The sequence below is a fragment of the Perca fluviatilis genome, chromosome 17, assembly GCF_010015445.1.
Source record: "Perca fluviatilis chromosome 17, GENO_Pfluv_1.0, whole genome shotgun sequence".
Classification (NCBI taxonomy): domain Eukaryota; kingdom Metazoa; phylum Chordata; class Actinopteri; order Perciformes; family Percidae; genus Perca; species Perca fluviatilis.
The window spans coordinates 19,354,363-19,377,603 of NC_053128.1; the positions used below are offsets into that span (position 1 = coordinate 19,354,363).

Here is a 23,241-nt window from a genome sequence, read left to right on the forward strand (position 1 = left end):
GAACATAAATTATGTTAATTATATGCCTATTTTATGTCTATATTTGTTACTCTCTCCACAGAGAATCTTAAACATATGTTGAGCTCAGCCAAGATTTAACCATGAAACCATATCTGAGTCCTCTCTCTCTCTCTGAGCAGAAGAGAGATTCTCCCAACGTAACCCTTTGATTTTGTAGCTCGTTACATTCTGTATAAATTCTGTCCAGAACAGCCTAATGCTAAAAAATGGTGGTTCATTTTGTAGCGCTGATTTTCAATTCTCAGACTATGCAGGCAGGTGTTTGATGGGGAGAATGTGTGTGTACGTGCGTGTGTGGGAAGGCAGAGCAATCTTACCCACCCTCCACTTTTCTCTGGCAAACAAAATGATGGAATAAACCTGGAATGGCGCTCAGGACAGAGAGGGATAATACGCATTTAGTAGAGAGCAAAAGAGTATATTAAACAAGCTGCACAGCACACAAAATTGCGGTTGTATTTGCGGCTCAGTGGTGAAGATGCAAATCACATATTACAGCTATGTCCAGGGTTAAAACTGGCGTGGGACCTTTGTTGTCATTTGTGTCTCACTCTCGTTTCCTTCCCTGCCTCTCTTGACTGTCAGCTATCAAATAAAGCGAATCAGTAACATGAGGCAATAACAATAATCTGAATAAACAAACAAACAGATAAATAAAAACGGGGAAACAAAATGGTGTGCATTATTGGATTGTCCCTGCAGGAACACTCCAGTCCCATTGCAAGTGATGAAACAACAAACCAGAATGCCAGGGATTTGAAGGATTTCGGAATGTCAAATGGGAATGATGTCTGTCTAAAAGAAAACAAACATTTACTGCTCAACAACCCTTGATACAGTTTTTCTGGCACATCCTCCCATGACAGAAACCGCACAGGCACACGCGATGATAGTCGCAGCGAGGAGGTTATGTCTCACCGGTGGCATGTTCACAGCAATTACAGACAAAGCTGAAGGAGGCAAGCAAAGAAGTAATGCTCCTGAGAACTCATGAGTTACCATGGAAACATCGGCTTCTGAATGAATTTGCAGGAAAAGGAGAGTGCAAGAGATAGAGTCCAAATTGTAGCACCAACTACACAAACCCCCTCTCATCCCCTGAACTGCCAGGAGAAAGCAGAGGCTGCAATTCCCAAAACGCCAAACCACCATTACTGATGCTTGCAGCCAATAGTACCACACACACACACACACACACACAGACACACACACACCATGTATGTATGTTTGGTGCACAGTTTTTGTGAAGAATGCCACAACAGAAGCACGAGCAAATACATTGATAACTAGCAAAAACAAAAACCTATTTTATACTGTGCTGTAACAGCATATGCAATGAAGAAGGCACACATTCACACCTTTTTGAGCCACAGCACATGCACATTCAAATCCTAAACAGCATTTTACCATCTATAAGGATTTTGTTCACCAGACCAAAATGCTGCCGCACTGACACTGTGCAGTCAGATGTCCGCTAAAATACAAAATTCAACTGTGCAGTTTTATTTAAAACCTGTGATGATGGGTTTGTTATCGCTGCAACCAAAATCAGCACAATTGCAGTAGGAACACTCTCCCCAGCATAATAAGCCATCACTTACTCGTCATATTTAATGTGGTAAATGACATCCTCTTCTCTCTCCTTGGTCTCTGTAGCTGCTGTAGAGTCTGTCTGAGAGGTGGAGGCTCCATTACTCTCAGAGCCTAACACAACATTATTCCTGTTACTGTCTGTGGTTTGGCCCTGGCCGTAGGCCTGTCCCTGCTCGGCCTCCAGCTTTCCATTAGTCCTTTTTGGGGGCCGGCCCACCTTGCCCTTGGTGGGCGTTATCTGTCCTTTGGGAGCGCGTGTCACATTTTCGAGGCAGGCCTCAAACCAGGCACCGATGCTGACGTCTCTGCAGTCCACCAGCTCGTTAATCTGAGAAGACACAAAGACAAAAATAACACCTGGTCTCTTTTGATCCCATTTGTCATTTGATCAAAGAAACATGCCATGTTTTAGCATTTGCTACACATCAAATACTTACTAGCGATACAGAGTATCGGATTTTTTTAAATGTTTTTCCTACCCTGGGCAGCCAATTATTATAGTTGTCAACGCAGTTTGAAAAACAACTTTCAGACTTTATTAGGAAATCCGTCAGTCAAGATTTTGTCACCAACTACATTACCACATATTGATAACAGGTGTATTCATATTTTAAGCAAGTTAAAAATCTCTGCAAATGAATTTGTTAGACTACTCACGTGAACCATTACCACCAACAGCATCCTGGGACTTAAGAGGAACTCAGTAAACACTAGAGTAATTAACATTAATTTAACATTTATCACCCTAGTGAGATTCATGATGTTCTTTAAATTCTTGTGAGCACAAATGTTTGAGATGCATTCTTGAAATAAATTTCAAGAGTGTGGCTCCTCTGTGAAAAGTCTGCAGTGAATGCTTAAAGCCTGTGAAGGCATGTGACTAATTTACAATCTACTTAGTTACAGTATTGATCTTCCTGCATGCTGGATCGGACTTTTGGCATCAAAAAGTGTCCAGTCCCACACATACTGTATAATTCTCAGACATGTGGGCCAGCCAGCCGGCAAAGCTCAGTAGAATACAGTAGAGTAGACTCACGAACGTATGGGTTTTGACTGCAGTCTATTTATAATCTGTAAGATAGTTAGTGACAGGGCTGTAAAGACCTGTTTCTTATGTGTGGTTTGGCATCTGCCTCCCTAGCAATGTTTGCCGCATGCTTGTGCAAATGTCATTAGTCCTAATAAATTAAAGGCATTCAGGGTATCTGACCTACAGACAGAGCAGTTAAATAGTGAGAATGGAAGGATTTATTTGGCTGGAATACTATATATCATAGCAGTCTGAGGTGCTACAGCTCAAGACAGTTGAGAAAGGAATGGAGAACTGCTTAGTAAAAAAAAAAAAAAAAGAAATCACCACATGCACGAGGGAAACTAAAATCACAGTCGTGGTGGTCCTATTATTGTCATGTTCGAAATGGCACTATTCCAAACTGCTATATATAGTATAGTATATAGGCATATTAAGGTAAAACTCATCCACTCTTTATTTCATGTAAGCTAAATTAAGCCACTAACTAATTATTTCAACATATCTAATACAGAAATGACGTGGACTTCGTATGTACAGTGTGGTAAGGAGTTTGGAGCAGTGGAGCACAAGATACATAAAAGTGCCCGCCCGAGAATCTCTGGCAGGGACTTGGCTCGGAGGGCATTAAATGCTCTGTAATTTAGAGAGTAATTTAAGAGTCTGACTAGTTACATGCAAAACCTTGCATATACTTTCAAAATATTAACACTCTCATCCTCACCTTGTACACACCAATTCCTGGGTTGACTAGTGTGTTTCTGCTGGATGTGGGGGGCTGGGTGTCCCGTGCCGGACTGGAGGAGTTTAACCCATTTTTGGTACTGGATGAGTTACTGGTAGCGCTGGTGTCTGGCTTGGTTTCGTTAACAGTGCTGGTAGTGATGCTGCTGTTGCCATTGTCTATATTTGTTGGGATTTCCATAGCAGCAGGGGAGGCGGGAGCTGGGGAGTTGTGGCTTTCTGACCTGGAGTCAGGGGGGAGGCCTGAACTACAGGCCACACCAGAGGAGTCCTTGGTGGCGTGGCTGTCTGGAGGGTCGGTCTGTGAGCGAATCAGCAGCTGGACGATGTCATTGAGTCCCACGTTATAGTCAAACAGTGTCTGGCCATCTTCCATCTAAAAAGATTTAAAAAAATAAAAATAAAAAAAGGCACTGACATGTATGGATAGACACAGCTTTACAGATGCAAAAAGCCATAATTGTATAGTGCTGCAACACACAGTTATTTTCATTACTCATTAGTCCTCAAATAGCTCGTTTATTTTTTTGCAGCAATAATTGTATCTTAATTTACCATGCAGCCAACGATGGTGTATTTGGACAACTGCAGAAATGTCTACAAAGATATTGTTTATTAAAAGGATAGCTTCTGGAAGCTTATGGATACTATGGAAAAAGAATTGAGCAGGATGAAGATCTGGTTTGATGAAAATGAGCTAACAAAATTTATAATATTTGGGAATTGATCAACCAACACAGAGAAGAAACTCATGATAAACGGCATAGAACTATAAAGAGTTTCTGAAATTAAATTTCTTTATAGACAACATAAATATAGACATTTATATAATAATAATAGACAACAAATTAAGTAGGAGACCTCACATAAATTATGTCAAAGCCAAAATATCCAAATCAATAGCAATACTAAATAAGACCTACTTAATCAAGCTTCCCTGTATACACTGTACTGCTCCTTCATACTCATCACTCATACACATCCAGTCTTCATCCTCCAAAAAAGAGCTATAAGAATTACACATAAAACTACCTACAGAGAACCAACAAACCCATTATTTATTAAACTAAAAACACTAACATTTCAAGATTTGATTCACTACAAAACAATTCAAACAATGTTCAGAGCTAATAATCAACAATTGCCCAGTAGGATCCAGGGGCTGTTTCACACACACAGTGAGAGGAATCTGTATATTCAAAAAACCACCAATAAGAACAAATATGAAACTTCACTACATTACCACAAAGGGTGTTAGTCTGTGGAACAACTGTGAAAGTGAGATAAAAAAAATTAACAATTTATCCAAACTTAAAAACTATTCAGAAATATTAAATGGCTATGAGCTGGACCAGTGATTTATTTTTTTGAGTACTGCTTGGCTTTTTGGATAATCCATCCACATTTCTTTGTTTTTGATTATAACAGCTGATCTGTTCAAGCCGACTGAGTCAAACATTGACACTTATGGATGAAATTTGAATTTATATTATGAACAATGAAAATGAAGAGAGGGTAGGACTAGAAACGTTCTTTACTTCTTTCTATGCCTTTTAAACATGAACAATGTCATTTGAGTTGCTTATACAGTATGTTGCTGATGATCTAGTTTGTTTTTTACTTTTCTGTTTATTGCTTATAAGTTCTATTTTGTATTGTTTTTTAACATGTTCAATTAATTAACTAAAAAAAAAAATGGTCCCAATTGTTTTTAACTTTTTTTCTTCCTAATAGACATCCATGTGGTATGAAATGAGCACCACTGCGCCACAGAATGCCCTTAGACAAATACTACACTCTGCTGCTTCTTAAGGACAAACAAAGAACACATAAGACAGAAGACAACATTGAGCACAGTGAGAGAAAACGATTATGTATTGTTACACAGCACTTCAATAAATCCACATGCCTTTAAATACACCAGTGTTGTTTAAGGATGTTGCTTAGGAGTCCACAGCAACGACATCTGCTCTCTGTTCTCAAATGAGCCAATGTTTAGCTAGTGATTTAATGCATAAAACTACATATCAAAGTGAACCGCTTTTATTCTTATAAAAGGGGGGAAACAATGAAACAATTAGCACCACTGACTAACCACGTTTGTATTGGTTTACATATCCAGTCCAATAGAAATGGATGATGAACTGCAGCTCTACTCACATGTAGCCCACACAGTTGTCTACAAAAAATAAAATAAAAAAGAAACAAATGAAACGAAATACATGAATTCAAGTGATAGGAGACATAGCTGGGGGAAAGAAATGACTGGGTTGCTATGACAACCAAAAGAGAGCAACCCCACCCCCCACCCCCATGAACCTGAATCATGTATACAATCTCTGTTGACACAAACCCGCCACCACCGTCATCAGCATTAGCGTGACCCTTTCAGGCAGTGCGGCGTATGGGCATCAGAAAATTGTTCTCTCAAAAAACAAGCTCTTCAAAAAAAAACATGAGGGCCCATTAGAAACCCATATTTTCACTTCTACCACAAGCGATCTACTGTTAAGTATACAGTACAGCTACTGCCTTAGGAATGGAGCTTATGGCAGGCACGCCAACTCATTACAGACATCAGCTATTCATTTCAGCGCTCAACCCCACAAGCCCATTGTACTAGAGACGAGCATGGCCGCCACTCTAACTCGCTCTCTTCTTCGTTATTTGACAGCGAGGAGCAGAGCGGTTGAAGGTGTAGCAGGAGAGCAGTAGAGGGAGCAAGCGCAATTTCCCCATCCCTCCCTGTTTTTAATAGTCTCATGAAATTTAGATCAGAGGAGCAATGGTGCAAACACAGCCGCACAGTGGTTGCTATACTCACCTGTCTGTCTGTTTTTCTGTGGTAGTGTATTTCAGCATTGCTTTGTTTGTCTCTCTGTCTAAACTCTGTCTTCGATTTAGTCTCAGTAATTGTCTATCCTCCTCTGTCCTGTGCTACTTGATACTGCATTAAGAAAAGAAAGGCAAACACACTAACAGAAAACAGACAGACAATGAGATTGCTGGTAGGACCTCCAGCAGCTAGCCTCACCGTTGAGAAGTACTGTGTTGATGGATGGAGAATTACGCAGACAGAGCTGAGTATCAGAACAACACAGAGTACAATTTCATGCACCGCATCAAACCTCATAAATGATATTAAAGCAGTACCCGCTTTCCCCAACGCCTTCATTGTGTGATCAGCCTCTCACTGCGAGGTGCTACAGCCCGACATCGGTAATAACCAGCTGAATATTCCTTCAAACAAAAGGACCACCATCTAAACTGGCAATGTCAGAAAAATGCCTCATATATTCATGGAGGTCAAGATCTCTTGGACAGAAATATTGGCTTGTTGACTTTCTCTAGCATGGAGGACGAATAACATCATCAAGGATATGACATTTCCCCTTCATCGTAAATAATGCAGAATCTGGTATCTTCATTATGTGACTCAGTGAAATGTGTGTCCCAGAGGGAGACTTCAGTCCCGAGCACAGATCATAACAAAGCTTTAGACAAACCAGACACTTAACTTGAAGATTTTGCAAAAAAAAAAAAAAGGCTAAAACCAATCGGAGTAAAAAAAACACAAAAAAAAACATCCTTTGCATGGAAACAGTGTGTGTGTGTGTGTGTGTGTGTGTGTGTGTGTGTGTGTGTGTGTGTGTGTGTGTGTGTGTATGGGTGTATCATATAGTTGAATAAAATAAAATGAAAACCTCTCCACAAGGATTATTTCTCTAGTTTCAACAGGCAGTCTTTCAAATACTAATTGTCTTATTGTAACAGGAACCAAAGTACAATGTCAGTGGCCCAATCCCAAAGTCCGGACTCACAGACTCACGGACTTTGGCGCGCGTTCTCGCGAAATTCGTAAGGGCTTAGGGTTGTCCCAATGTGGAATTTCAAAGGGCGTGAGGGTTTGAGTACACACTTACCGAGCCCTTTCCGTGAGTCTGCATCGATGCAGACTTCACCAAAGGGAATTACCCACAGTTCAAAGCGTTGTGACGTTTACCGCGGAGACGATAGGGAAATCCGGAAATTAAGAAGGTAAACAACAGCACGACATACAACCACGGAACGGACCAACCTGTTGTCCAGCTCGTAAAACAAGAGTTTGGAATCAGGTAGCTGTCTCCTGGGCCTTGGCCGTGTGGAAAGCAACAAACTTAAAATGAAAATTCCAAAACCGCCATGTGTCAGCAACATCTTTGTTATTAAACGTCGCCAAGGTAACATGTGATCTTGTCAAGTGCTGTCCCGATCCATTTCTACCTATCTGAGCCCATGTGGCCTCACACACTCACTCACTTAGCACCTGAGATCAATTAAGTCTGTGAGTCCTTAGTCCTCAGGGCTCACTTTGGGATTGGGCCAGTAAGAACGGCAAAAGACAAGAGAAAAACCTGTGGCTGCTTAGAGATACTGTAAAAACATACTGAAGATGTCAGGCCAAGATACGATTTTACCTCATTTCTATTTTAGCTTATGTGTTGAAACTGCGGGTAGGAAGAGATTTGGCTGTAATTTTGCATTAAGTTTTATTATTTTGCCAACAGGCGGTCACACGGGATTGAATTTAAAAGGCTTCAAAAGCACTAATTGCAAGGCTCAGTACCGCAGCGGCCGCAGGTTCTATTCTGACCCGTGGCCCATGGCTGCATGTCGTTCCCCCTCTCTCTTCCCTTACCTATCTTCAGCTGTCCTATCAATTAAAGGCTATTCTCACATTGCCAGACTTTCCTCCACAGCGCTGCGGAGGAGGGTCTGGCGAGTCCACACTCCATACCGGGATTTTATTTTTCGTTTATTGGCATTTCTTCAAAACCAATCACAATCGTCTTGAGCGGTGCCAAGCGTAGCACGGAGCAATGGCGCCTCTGCAAAATAGCCTCGGGAAGCAACTGTTTTGGTGGACCATGTGTACGTTCAAAGGTTGTTTTAGTCGTGCAACAAAAAAATCCGATTGGACAGATAGTCTCGCTAGCTGTCTGGATTTACCTTGCAGAGGTCTGAGGAGCAGTTAACCATGGTCCTCATAAATCCACCAGAGTTTAAAATGTCAACACAAAGAAAGCGGAAGATAACGGACATCCGGCCGAAATGAAAGACATCCGGCGAAATGTCCGGCGGCACCTAAATAATCCCGGACGTGAAACGTTGTGGATATAGACTAATTAAAAGCCAAAATAATAATCTTAAAAAAAGAAGCACTGAATCATTCTGAAATTAAATTAACTATGAAACACCTGCTTAATATCTATGCCTGCATAGCAGTGATAGAATACATTAAGCCATTGAGTAAAGGCAGAACCAAATTTAAAGACAAAGAAATCATGGCGGCCCATTTATTCTCAGTGTCTCTAAAAAGAAGCTTAAAGGGTGTGAAACCCAAGCCGGGCCCACGCTGCTGTTGAGAGGAGAAATTAGCCTCTTTCGCTCCAACAGGCCATCCAAACCCCTTACTCCTACACAAATTCTTCATCGCTCTCGTCTCCGCCCATAGGCCATCTTAGCAAAGAGCTGCGCAAAATAGGTCAGATTTACAAAAACAATGACATGGGGCTGTGTCTGTGTTCCTGCCATCTACCAAGCTTCCATCATTGGACTTTTATCCCTCATTCTCTACACAGTCATTCAATCTCTTTTCAAAAATGTCCACTGTTAATATGCACGAATTACATGGAAAGGTGACCAAGGTTGCCTATTGCTTCCTTCTGAATCTCTCTTTTTTTATGTTAATTTCTACATTTAAATTAGTATGTCTATTGATATCGACGGATTAACCCATAGCAGGTTGTAATCCTGTCTTTTGAATTTGGTTATGAGACAACCCTTTTGTTTACACTCAGATCACATATTGTCCTTCTAATTCTTATACATTTATTAACTGCAAACGTGCCATTATTGACGCAAGAAACCAAACCCAAGACATGTGAGACAATTAGGTAATTAACCTGGGCAGTCCTCTAATAATCTGAGCTAAAAAAAAAACTATAAAAAGGGTAAACCCTACTATTCACAATGCAGGTGTAAGAGCTGACAATTGACAGGTAGGAAATTTGACTACTATGCAAGCTAAAGCTACTATGAGAAGGAGCGGCAAAACTTTGAAAACATGTGGGAGTGTCAGAAAGCCTGCAGTTGTAATCGGGGTTTAGTGCCTCTCTTTGTCTTTGCTCTTTGTCCAGCCTATCTGTCAAAGAAGGGTGTGACTGTGTACATGCATGGCTGCAGCCAACTCTGCTTCCCCTGAAATTCTCTGTGAAATTCTACCGCTTGGCAATGCCCAAAGAAAACCCATCAATCGAGGAGCCACAACATCAATGCATGTATTATCAAATTGTAGCGATATCTAGGTCACAGCAACTGTCTGCTTGAAAGGGGGCAAGCCAATAAAGCGTTCCTACAGCCCAACAATAGGCAACAGCTAACAGTGGAGGACAGCCCAACCATTTAAACATTAAACAAGTGAACAACCTTATATTTGAAGCACACAGATGCAATACAGGCTGAGTTTTAAACCACTTAATAAACAGGCCAAACCTTTTTTTTTTTAAATTGGTAAATGAGACTACTACTGCAAAAGTGAGTGTGGGCGTTGAGCAGAAAGGCTGCATGGACAGTGGTGTGTGAGTCTGCTCGTGAATGTGAGTGACGTGAGACGTTGCTCAAAGTGAAACAGAGATGCACAGGCAAATTGCAAAACCCATGAAAACAAACACTGAGGCAAAGTTGTGTGGCTGCTGGCTCGAGACCCTTCCGAGTCAAGGGCAAGCATGACTTTGAACTGGAGAGGCAGCGTGCGCAGTGAGCTGGAGGGAAAAACAAGACGCCATTTTGAAAAGGAATTAGACTGAGTTATTCTGCTACAACTCTAAATCCTAACAGAGTGCAGGCCGTGCATGTAAGGGCACTAGCTAGTGTACGCTGCCGCTGCGTGTCATTGGCTCATTCCATGCATTACTTAACATATGGAAACCCCCTAATTAACCCTCCCTACTTACGTTCCAGTGAAATGAAGGAAGCACAGAATTTACTACACGGGCCTAGCATTTGCAACCACAGCTCCAACAGTCCCACAATGTTAAACTCCAGCATAACAGATAATTTATTATTAATAAAGCAAATGTAAACTAACTAAATTGTAGCTACTAGTGTTGCTGAAAATCTTGAGTAGAACGAAGAACAGTCTTGCTTTGTTCTTTGTCAATATGGTGTTTTAAAGTTGACTTATGAAAACTGCTCAGAACATTTGCGCATATTTTTTTTACTAGTTTACAAGTAGAAATAAGGGAAATGCATCCAAGGGCACTGGTGCAAGAGGTGAAACAAAATATATATTTTCATAATAATGGTTTGACAAAAAACCATGTGCTGTATAAATACCGGTACAAAGGCATTCTACCCATTACCATCTCTCAAACAGTTCTTGAAGTAGCCTAGTTTCTTTCCCTCTGCCCTGTAGCATATACAGCACACAAACAGAAGAACATCAACACATTCTGAAAATCAGTCTGTATGACTCAGAATTGAATGTTCTTGAATGTCACATTATCATTAAATTACACAACAGGAAGTATCTTAGACAACTTGAACATGCAGAGTACCATTTATAATGGAATTTCTTGGCCTATAATACTGCCTGACACACATGAATGAAGGAAGGTGTGAATAATGTAAACAATGTGAGACCAACACACCATGTGGGCTGTTTGCTTCCTGGGGGCTTATCTTCCTGGCTGAATCATACTGTGTTAATATCAGCGTTGTAATGTTATGCTTACATACTAAATAAATCATGAGCAGTGTCCTGTCAACAGTGAGTATCTTCTACTTACTACTGATAGAACAGCTGATACACTGCAGGCTTTCACTAACATTTCACACATTATACAAAGTGGGTTAGTCTGTCTTTTATTATTTTATATACTTTATGTGAACATATTTGAACTAACAGAACATAAATAGTGAATCAGACAGAACTATTTTCATATTATAGCACTATAGTATAAGGGTGCAAATATTGTTTACATCTACTATTTTAACAGTTGCAGTTGCAACATGAGTGTGAGTGTGTGTGTGTGTGTGTGTGTGTGTGTGTGTGTGTGTGTGTGTGTGTGTGTGTGTGTGTGTGTGTGTAAGATCATAAAATATACCCATGTGTGTTCAACAGGTAAACCACAGGCTTTAAGGCTGCATGCAACCATCCGCCATGACACACTCAAACACGTGTCCATGTCAAGACGGCACTTTCAGTTTTCATACCATTGTATTTCCTAGCTGCTGACATAACATCAGACTTTCTTCAATCACTACGTGAGATAAAGAAAAGTTACACTAACATCTGTTCACAGTAATATATAAATTGTCACATTTCTAACAACATGATTCAACAGTGTGCGGAACTACCATCCCACCAGGACATTTACTAAAAACCGCAGCCTGGTTGTAGCCTTAAGACCAAAGACATATTATTTTAGTCATGGAATGATTATTGTGGTTTTTGCATTAGTTTCTTCCCAAAAAAAGTGAGACTGTAGTACTGGTCCAAACATATTTTCCCAGAGCACTGTTGGTTTTTACAAATTCTCTTGAGTTATATTGTAGGATATAGAATGACATATGACAGAGTCTAAGAGAGGAGGAATGCACTTCCAGAGTCTACCATCAAGGATAATTTCCGAATGAAAATTCTGACTGATTCATTATAAGCAAAGACAATATGATCAAATATCATAAAAAGTTGTGGTGAGCAATGTAGACAATCAGCATTGCACAGTGTAATTATCACAACATTACAATGATTTCAATATTACATATTTTAAATAACAATAATATATAGGGCTACTATTTACAACAGTATTCAAAACCACATGCTAAAAGGTTCAATTCAAAAATATTGTGTGTGTGTGTGTGTGTGTGTATGTATATGTATATGTATATATATATATATATATATATATATATATATATATATATATATATATATATATAGTATTTGTTTATATAGTTGATCTTACACTGTGACAGAAAATCTTAACTTATCACAATTAAATCACAGTATCTTAATATGAAGAATTTGTCATGATGCAGTTATATGGAGACAAAGTGGAGGATCTTTACAGGCTGCACTACTGATGTAATCAGACAGGTATGGGGTGTAGTAAACCCAAACTACATTGAACTATTGGTGTGGTGGAATCAGCAGAGATATGTAAAACATGTTTACTATATCTACCTCATTTTGGTGGAATTAAATGTGAACTGAAATAGAGATGAAAAAAATATGTTTGCATCCATTACTAATATACATATCACATTGTTGGTATGGAAAGAGTTTAAGTATTACTAAATAATGAAACATTGCCTTACAAATAAAAATCATTTGATACTGAAGTAAGGCTTAATATTTGCAAACAGCCCTGGGTTAAATACAAGCATGCCTAGGAAGCATGACACTCATCCTTCTAATTCTGTGTTGTACAGTATGTGCACTACTGAATTGTCAGGCCATGAGAGAAAGAGGTAGGCATCTTTACAGCAGACAGCCTTGTCTGTTTTAACTGTACACTAGTGACGCCAGGGTGTAAACACAACTACACTTGCTTTTAGATGTCAGTGCACGTGGAGCCACGAGTCCCCTCCTCCCTCAAATGATCATTAACATCATCATAACACACCGCATGCACACGAGCCAGGTGGCTTACTAACGGGATCAGTGCGGTTTACAGATATTGGTGCCACATATTAACAGAACGTTTAAACAGTTTAAAAAAACAAAAACACTAAAAATAAATGCGTTATAGATATATAGGGACACATGGCTGTTACAAGGTTAAATCAAGCTGCCGTTAATTTTGGTTAAATAAGTGCTCATCGCCATCGGTGAGTGATATGGGCTGCTTGTTTGCACTGCACTTGTCTACATGTGGAAACAGAGTGCCATGTTCTCTTTTCTCTCGCGCGGCAATGTAAACAAACATGTCTACGGCGGTGAGGCATTTGTTGCATGCAGGCAGGTCTCCTCAGCGTAAACCCAAACAATGCAATAATGTTCGATAACATGACCATACATCCATGTAATATCGCTGTTTTTCTTTGGGGCTGGCACGCCGCGTACCCCGGGCTCTTGCGCAAGAACTATTGGCGAATTCCTATCAAAACAGGAAGCTCGCATGGGTCCGAAACGGCTACAGCACCAGAGACCACTCACTCTCCACTAGCACCAAACCCTGCCAGAACATCAAAAACCGACTGTTGCATGAAGGGGTGACACAAAATGACGTGTACCTGTTTTCCTCGGTAGAACAGGCGCTGCTGTTGTGGGCTTACACTGAAGATGTCCTGTATTTTCAACCGTAAAGACTCAATTTTGGTCAATCTAGAAAGATCCTCAACGGTTCGCGTCTCCTTCCCGTCTATAGTGCGAACCTGGATCCACATTGTTGCACCGCCCTTTTACGCCTCAGATGAATTGCAGATAAAGCAGTATTTGGATACGAATATTGTTTTCCTGGGGTCAATGGAGATAGAAATGAAAAATGTTCAGGGCTCCATTGCGTTTTCCTCTGCAGAGGTAACGTCGGACTGGCTCGCGCAGGAGGTGTCTCACATGAGGTCGCGGCGCCAAGCAAATCTCGCGAAATTACGTTTAAGCCAGCAGTTTGCATTTAAAGGCACAGCTCTCCCCTTGTCTGAAACTAAACGCCTGTACAGTACAGTAGTAGGCACTAATCAATTTTATAATGTGTCTGGAGACAAGACTTAGAGACCAGGATCTGTCTTCCTGTCAATATAGAGTAAAGTAACATTTCTTTTTTCAAAATCAGGACCCTACAGTCGAATGCACAGCTGGAATCATTCCCATTTTTTTGCTTTTTTATACTTAAACTACAATTACTTTGCACATAAATATGAGCTCATAAAAGTAATTGATATAGCCAATATGCAATAATATAATTCTGACAGGGGCCATTATGCTGCATAATGAGTAGGCTACTTTTGCTTTCGGTTTACGGAGTTGCAACCATAGACTGTAAAATTAATGGACAACGCTTCCGGGTCTGTAAGTGAAGCCACTGCTGAAGTGCCTTAAACCTACATACTATCTAATTTCTAGTCACCTATAGCATTAGCTGGTAACTTAGGGGAAGGTTTGCATTTTCTGTGTACATGCAAATGAGTGGCGCCAGTACTCAGAGGTCTGTGTTTACACATTGATAAACCGCCGCTGGATAACTCGCTTCAGAAGGGTTGAAAATCAGCAACTTTCCTTATTTAGCGTTTAGCTTAGCACAGCATCATTGTAAGCACAACAAAATAATGGCTTGGCCGCGTCACCTTCCCTAGCTCCACCCTCTCTTCAAAAATCGCCACGTCCAGTCTCAAAAAACCAAGATGGCAATGGCCATGTTGCCAAACTCGAGGCTTCAAAACATCAGTCCACAAACCAATGAGTGACATCACTGCTGCTATGTCCACTATTTTTTACAGTCTATGGTTGCAACTTGAATAAACACAAATGCATCCATGTACCATGTAGGCAGAGTATCAGCTAATTAAGGTATTAAACTAGACTTTGACACAGACTCTTCAGGACAGGGCCTCAATATCAGCTAATGAAGCAGGACTCACCTTAAAGGGAAACTTTGGTATTTTTCCACCTGGACCCTATTTTCCAATGTATTCACGTATAAGTGATTAATGGGGACATTAGTATTGAACGAGAGTGTTGTACCCAGAGCCAACCCTACCCATAAAGCAAAATAAGCAGTTACGGCCCCCCCAGGTCTCTTTTTTTTTTTTTTTTTTTGTCCCATAATAACAAAATAAAAATGTAACTTCTAAAAACTTCCTAAACAAAAACTGACAACATTTCATGCAATTATTGCCACAAAATATCAACAAAACAATGATCTCAGAGACGTGCGAAATGGAGAATTTAGGTAGGCTATTTACTGTCCCCTACTGAACAAGCATTCCCAGGATTCTGTTGTACAAAAAAAAATCAAAGTTTTGCAGTTGTAGTAGATATGAAATAAACAAAAGCAATAAACAAGAACAAAAGTTAACACAAACTGGGTTATGTATCTTCACAAGCTATTCTTTGACAGTTTCAAACATCCATATGTTTTTACGTGCCTGCATGGTGGATGTTCCAATCAGTTTGGAATTTACTGTCACTACATATAGTTACATTTAAAAGTTCCTTATAAGAAATCATAAGGAAAAGCCCAAATGTTCTTTAAAACAGATTATATGAATGGCCACTTCAATACTTTAATAATAATCAAACAAAGAAAAAAGTTAGTGCTCCAAACTAACCGCTCATTTAGTGTTTTGGTTCCTATTAAAATGTTTACGTTTTACCTAATAGAAATGTTGCCCTTTTTTGGGGCAGTTTTATGTTACCATATTTGAACATTCTAAAAAACGATTTTAATATTGTTTTTTGGGCATTTTTAGGCCTTTATTGACAGGACAGCTGAAGAAATGAAAGGGGAGAGAGGGGGGATGACATGAAGCAAAGGGCTGCAGGTCGGAGTCGAACCCACTCACATTCTAAACTTCTTTTGTCTTTCTTTCTCATTGGATCACTGCACCATGTTCTTCACCATATGGTTGCCTTGTGCATCATACCTTTTTATTTGTGTCATATCCTTTCAACATTTGGACATCTTACACATAAAAAACAGGTGAGATTCAGACATTTCCAATGAAAACAACACAAAACCATGCGTCAATATCAAGCAAAAGGCCCTGAGAAGGACCATTCATATTTTATTTACTGTAGTCTATTTTAAGTTAGCGTTGCTGCTAATAGGACCCTGTTTAGTCTACATGCTTATTATTTTACATGCTTATAAGCATTTTATGTGCTTAACTAATATTGACAATACAAAAGTTGGTTCAGTGCCATGCAAAGTGGAAACACATTACAATGAGGGGGCCCCCCAAACCAAATCCGTTTTAGGGCCCCCCAAAAGTCTAGGGCCGGCACTGGCAAAAATATGACATAACACCACACACACACACAACACCACACACACACACACACACACACACACACACACACACACACACACACACACACACACACACACACACACACACACACACACACACACACACACTCTATCACTCAAAAAATGTCAGCTTGTTCGGCTTGTTCGGCTTGATTGTTTTTGCCGTTACCCTGCAATGCTTTCCTGTGTTACTGATGCCAGGTCAACACAATTACTTTAGCTACTACCTTCACTCTGTCTGCAGCAGGTCTCTCCACTCTTGGAACAGCATTTTTCTTTAGGAAAAAGTGCTTTGGTATAAGATTTCTTCTTCTCTTTGGCTGGCAGTAGTCATCCCGGTGAAAATGGTCACTGCAGACCCGATGGTCTGCAAGGCGTAGTGTATGAACAGGAGTGTTGGGATCCATTTGTATCACAACAAGCCACAACTTCAGTGTGTCCCTATCCAACAAAGGTAGTCTATGAAAGCTGCGTGGAGTGTTCTTCGACATTTTGTTGGCACAATTTGGAAATGCACAAACACGAACCATTGTTTTTTGTTTTTTTTATCCTTCACTCACGTTTCCACTGTAGTCTTCCGGCAACAATTCACCTCATGCGAGATTTCAGAACGAGACTTCTCCTTGAGCGAGAATTGGTTAGACACAATAACAAACAGGCCGGATCAAGCGAAAGGTAGCCTAAAGAAAGACGTTTTATTTCTCTGTAGGGTCCTTTTCATATTGGTGTTAGACAGTTATAATAACAATCAAAACCTGTCAGTGGCTAAAACAAGCTCTTTTAGTGGACGTATATTGATGGAGCGCAATTGCCCTTTTTGCGTTGGCTGCAGTGATCTCGCTCAATACTGGACCAATTTCAAAAATTGCTGTCCCCATTAGTCACTTAGACACACAAACATGGGAAAATAGGGTCCAGGTTGAAAAATACTGATGTTTCCCTTTCAGGCCCTTATCATACCCTCCATCGCATGTCGCCTCGTGCAATACTCCTGCTCACTTCCGGTCTCCACCAGCAAACCTCTCCCACCGTTCGAAACCAACTCCCCTGTGTGGTGAGGAGGTCTTACCTCCCTTACCTCCCCCACCCCCCTTCTTGTTCCTACCTCCACTTCCACACTTTAAAATCAGCGGTTGAATAGTCATGTGTAGTTCAGTGTACTGTAGAGCCTCCTGGTGGTTTGAAGACACAGCACATGCTCTGGATGTCAACGCTGCTGCTCTTTTGTAACTGACCTGATTTTCTTTAGTTTCTTTAGTAGTTGTAGTGAGCCGCACGAGTATGTTGGATACTATAGTTACGCTGTGTCTAGGGACCATTAAATGAGCTTTATGATATACTGTTAGGTTGTATGCATTTAAATAGCTTTTATATTATGCACAAGATATGATTGTGTAACAAATGTGCTTTTAAATCCACCACTCTGGTTAATCATCAGCATGTTAGTGCATCTCCAGCAGTTTGATCAGGCAGAAAATTGATCTACCCAAGGTTTTACACAAACGCTAAATTCACTGTCTCGATATTTAATCTTGAAATAAACATGGGAAGATAGAGCAAGTTGTCAGATTTTCTAACCCAAAGTAAGAACAATTAAGAGTTTAGTTTAAATGTGTTGAACAAACGCAAAAAGTAGACAAGGTAGTTTTTGTCTGTTTTATTATCACAGAAGCACAACAGGTACCACTATGTAGGTGAACAACCAACTCACAACCATGGAAAAAAAGGAATGCTAAGAAAAAAAAAATATCCAATTGGTCACACAATCACAGCATTTTTTTCAACCTCCAAAACAAAAACACAATAATGTCAGATATACATGGCAGAAAGAAGCAAAAGCACTTTGGATTATTCCACTTTCCTCAAGTGTTGTACCAATACACTCATCGTAAGATCTTTTAACTTGAAACTGAAGCACCTACATCAGACACATGCAACAGCATTCATACTTTAAATTCACTATTCCGCTATGAAGTACCAATTATTGGGGCTGTCACTCAAAAGTAATGTTTCAAAAATTACTTTTAAAATGTTAGTCCTACAAAATAAAATTGGTCCAACTGAAATGCATTTGTAATTCAATTCAGAGAAGAAAAAAAAAGGGACAAATTTAAAGTCATTATATAGCCAATCAAAAAAAGCTGGAGTACCCGAGTGTAAACCTGATGACCTTTTTATTGTACATTCAAGAAATGAAGAATCCTCCACCTTAATCTATCATAAAAAAGAAATATCAATAAGAGCAGACTCGACAAGAAATCAAATTATACCAGAACTTAGTTATGACAACTGCAATAGGATAGTAAGTCCAGAAAAAACAAGTTTCCCTCCTTTTTTAGGTGACAACACCGATCTTTAATGAAAGCAGTATAATAAAACACACAAAGATAGATGGTGGAAACAGGAGATGCACATCTTACATATTCCCTTGAACACAAAAAGCATGGGGGAAATGAATACAGAGAGCTACCGCCAGGGTTTACCACAGACGGTGGTTTATATGAGTAAGCTGGGACGGGATCGACAAACATACAATGGGAAGAAAAGGGGAAGTAAGCAGGGGGTGGAGGGGCTGTCCAGAGGGCTACTCCTCGTCCGAGGAGTCCCTTTCAAAACTGTAGGCCATAAAGAATACATCGGGTCGAGGAGGGACGAGGGCATGGCCCGGTTTCACAATCTCAAAGCCCAGGAAACTGAATGTACGGACCAGTTTAGCTGTAAGAATAAGGTCGGTACAACAGATGTTAAGATGCAGTACGAGTCACCACACAGAAGCCAAAATAATTGAATGTTATCAAAGTTGTTCTGAGTGAAAAAGGTGTGCTGAGAAAAACAGGACTGTTAGAACGTACCACGATCATCTCTGTTCTTGTAAAAGCAGACAACCACACTAACGACTTTCAGATGTTCTTCAGCAAACTCCAGGAGAGCAGCAAAACTGCAGGGAGGACAGAGGGCAGCTTTGGTTAGAAAATAGAAAACTACCTCTCCACATACAGGCATACCCCTTAAGAAAAAATGTGTTATGATAATTTAAAAATGTTCTTCTTTGGCTTCCTCTCAGATGAAAGTGAGACAACCTAAATCTGTAATATCAGCCTAAAAATTGAGATTAACAGGTAATCAAGGCTTGAAAATCTACAGTCCAATCACTTTCCCATCATCTTTTAAAAAAACTAAATATTTGTACTTGTTTTACTCTCATGTAAAGTGTCTGTTTACTGTAAAGACCATTGTAAAGACCTGAAGCTTTGCTCCGCTTGAGGTCTCTCCTGTTGCTAACAATCTGGGCTCACCTCTCCTTGCTGCCTTCAGGAAGAGGGTCAAGAGGGATCTCCACATAGAGCGCGCTGCTGCTTAGGACAGCATCCCACTGTATTGTCTTGGTAACGGTGGGACGACTTAGGAAGTGGAGTATCCCAGGGCGACCATTCCCTGCTGGCTCCTCCGTTACGGTCAACCTTCGATCCTGGAAAAACAAACACTCGTAACACATCTGAAAACAGCAGTAGGTGACATTAAAAGTGTCCGTATTGTGTAGATGGCATAGTCCAATTATAATCTACGACTACCAAAATAATTACATGCACACATGGGCCTGCTACTCTGGTCAAACAGAGAAACTGAGCGTATAAATAAACTGAACTCTAAAGGAAATGTAATGACGTGCCGAGCGTAGATGACACTGGATCAGGTGACAGGAAATGTTTCAGCTCCCATTCTTGACATTTCTTTCTGCAAAAAAAACAAAACACAGATTTCCCTTGTTTCTGCATCTGCGTGTGTGTGTCTCGACTTACTGAGTGGAGTAGACGCGCTGAAGGAGTGTGATCCCGTGTGCCATTCCCTCGCCCACCTGGGATCTTCAGGGGTGGGAGAGGGGCATCAGGAGCACCACAGAGGCCCCGGGCCGCGGGTACTACTACAGTGCAGGGACAGGCTGGAAGGGGAGGACATAATGTAAAAATTAAACACTGTAACAGAAACAATTCACTTATAACAAAGGTTTTCTGTAATTCATCATGTATCAAAGGATTTTAGATAACTACGACCTCTTGTCATGGGACTCCAGACAAATATAGGCTTTGACCAACTTCGCAATTGTGTGCCAAGAAGAATTGTAGCAATTTAATTTCATGTGGTGGAATATAGTGCCCATACATTATCTTCTGAGATTATGCTAATGACTTGAATTGCAGATGCTCATAACAATGGCACTATGTTTACAGTTGTTACCAGAAACTTTTAAAGAGCAGCGTGCTATGCAGCAGGATGCGGCGGGAAGCAACCAACCGAAAATATTTGCTGCTACAAACCCAATCTGTTGTATCTTGTGACTTAGTACACACACGGTATTAAAAAAGGCACTGACAAAGCCATGCAAATGGCAGATTTTCATACAAACATAAACTGATCTCATAACATTCAAAATATGCATCTGTCACATACATACAAGCACCTAAATAAATATGTTTTCGCATTGAACTCCCAGACAGTGCATAATTCAAGCACAAACAAATTATAAAAAGCTTGTTTTGTCCAAACCATGAAGATACCGTTTACTGTAGACAAACAAGACAAAAAGAAAATCCTCACAACTGAGAAGGTTAGGAAATTAGGAAACTAGGATATGTTTGACATTTCTGCTTACACAATGACTTGACAACTAACTGATAACCAAAATTAGGGCTGCAACTAACTCATTTTTGGCATTTTTCATTTATCCGATTATTTTGAATTTCTGACAGCCCAGGAGGATGTTTTAAAATAACAGTCCAAAAGTAAAAAAAAAATTTCATCAAATCCTCATGTTAGAGAGGTAGTTGAAACCAGTAATTATTTGGAATTTGTTATGAGAAAAATGAAAAAGATAATGAATATTATAATAAATTTGTTGCAAATTGTCTTTTATCGACGAATGACAATAATACAGTACTCTATATTAAGAGCAGTCACTTTAGAGTCAGGGTATCTTTCTTGCATGAAGACTGAAGGTGTGGCTTTTTTAAATAGCTGGGTTACAAATCCATATGTTGGATGACTCTTGGTGTATACAACATGGCCTACATAAAGTAAACCCTTCAAATAATACCTTCTGTAAATTCATTTAAACAGCCAAGTTCATCCACTGTGTTTTCACTTTGTTGTGCTAAGGCTATTGTGGAATAGGACACAAGACTTTAACATAAAAAACGACAATAATCTCTCCGTCCGGTGATAGCTAATATTTATTTACATGTGACGTTACCACTGCATCACCGTGTACAGTCGTCCTGCCGTCATGAAGCTGCTGCTGAGTCAGTTGCGTAATAATCAACCTGACACGGTTGTCAGATCACGAGATCAACGTGGCCAGAAACGTGTGCTCACCTGACGATTTTTCGGGAATTTACGGGGACATTTTAACCCGCTCCCATTTTTTCTCTCTAGCCTTTCCTTTCCTTGATCCGCCAAATGTTATAACTATAAGAACCAGAGATAAGGTTAAGTTGTCTTAATTGGCGAATCCGTACACTGTTTTAAAAAGGCAATGTTGACCACAAATTTACAATGTAAACATTTGACGTTACGGTCATTCAATTTTTAAATGGTCAATGCTGCTGACAATAATAGGAAACAGAGCTGGCTAACGCTAGCCCTCCTGAATAATATTAAATAGCCATAACAATTTGATGGTTGGTTAGTTACTGATAACAAAGATGCTCTTATCACAATAAAATGCATGCAGAATGCTAACGTTACAAGCTTGGAACCTATTACGTTAACGTTATGTGAGGACGAGAAACGTTAATGACCATTCCTTCTTTCTATTTTTCTTGTCAGTATATAACAGCACATTAAACAATGTAGCTACGTTACTTGTTAATATTGCCCTTTATATATATATATATATATATATATATATATATATATATACACATATATATACATTAACAAGATAATTTACGTCACTATGTTGAAATATTGATGCTAACTGTTAGCTAGCTGACTACAGTGACGTACCATAAGTTCGAAGAGGTTCATGGCTAAGATTAGCTAATGCTGCTCATGTCGTCTCTCGGGCCAGCAAATGAATACCCGTATCTTATTTCAACATGACAATTTAACCATGGCTACCACAACGCGTAACGCTGGGACATGAGTGATATGCGCATTACATATAAACTGTACATTTAAAGCTAAACGCGTTTTACTTCCGCTTTCTCTGGCTGCAGGCTAAGTTAGCTTAGCCACCCCTCCCCCATATCCGGGTTAGCAGTCAGCTAGGTGAGGTATTTTTCATCAATTACTTACTTCCCGATCATGTCACAGATAGCATTACTCAAATCCGCCATGGTAGATAAAGATTGCTGTTTTCCTTCTTTCTCGCGAGCAAAGCAATGACTGTTTAGGATCCGCTGGAGGTTGGATTTTACCATCCGGCCTCGGGTAGAGACACGACGGGCTGACTGCTCTCTGCAATGCTCGGCAAGCTAATGATCGATTTGAGAGTTGGGAGCTGGTACAAAAAACAATAGTCAAGTTACCCGCATTGAAGGTTACACGTTTCCATTTGACTTCAAACTATTGGTCGGATGAATCGAAAATGTTTGCATTATGTCATACACAGTTCAAAGTGTACATTTCGATTAGAAAAGCAGATAAAATTAGGAAAATTCACAGTGCAGATATGACAAAGGATGTCGATTTACAAATTACCAATTGCATCATCAGTGCCTATCTAAAACAGAACTTCTGATAAACCCAACATAGGCCTACTTTTAATATACTGTTTTATATATACTGTTTAATTAATATAGTCATTTTCAGAATAAGTAAGATCATGAATTCAAG

General features: G+C 39.9%; 2 protein-coding genes across 3 annotated transcripts in view; both read right to left on the minus strand.

Moving 5' to 3' along the window:
- LOC120545527 (E3 ubiquitin-protein ligase UHRF2-like) overlaps positions 1-16,937 on the minus strand; it is a 35,425-nt gene extending 18,488 nt beyond the window's left edge. Inside the window, exons 1-3 of one of the 2 annotated variants that reach the window (XM_039779927.1) lie at positions 16,635-16,937; positions 3,372-3,767; positions 1,623-1,942 (exon numbers count right to left, since the gene is read on the minus strand). In XM_039779927.1, the coding sequence (XP_039635861.1) occupies positions 1,623-1,942; positions 3,372-3,767; positions 16,635-16,937 (1,019 nt within the window). Of the gene's footprint in view, positions 1-1,622; positions 1,943-3,371; positions 3,768-13,672; positions 14,003-16,634 lie in introns of those variants that run through there. The other variant, XM_039779928.1, reaches the window with a different exon arrangement.
- A 1,112-nt stretch (positions 16,938-18,049) lies between these two features.
- oaz1b (ornithine decarboxylase antizyme 1b) lies at positions 18,050-22,905 on the minus strand. The gene is given in 6 exon segments (XM_039779931.1): positions 18,050-19,122; positions 19,260-19,345; positions 19,704-19,876; positions 20,208-20,294; positions 20,296-20,347; positions 22,702-22,905. Coding segments are annotated over 6 exon segments (654 nt in total). The 5' UTR covers positions 22,827-22,905; the 3' UTR covers positions 18,050-18,991.
- Positions 22,906-23,241: the final 336 nt, after the last annotated feature.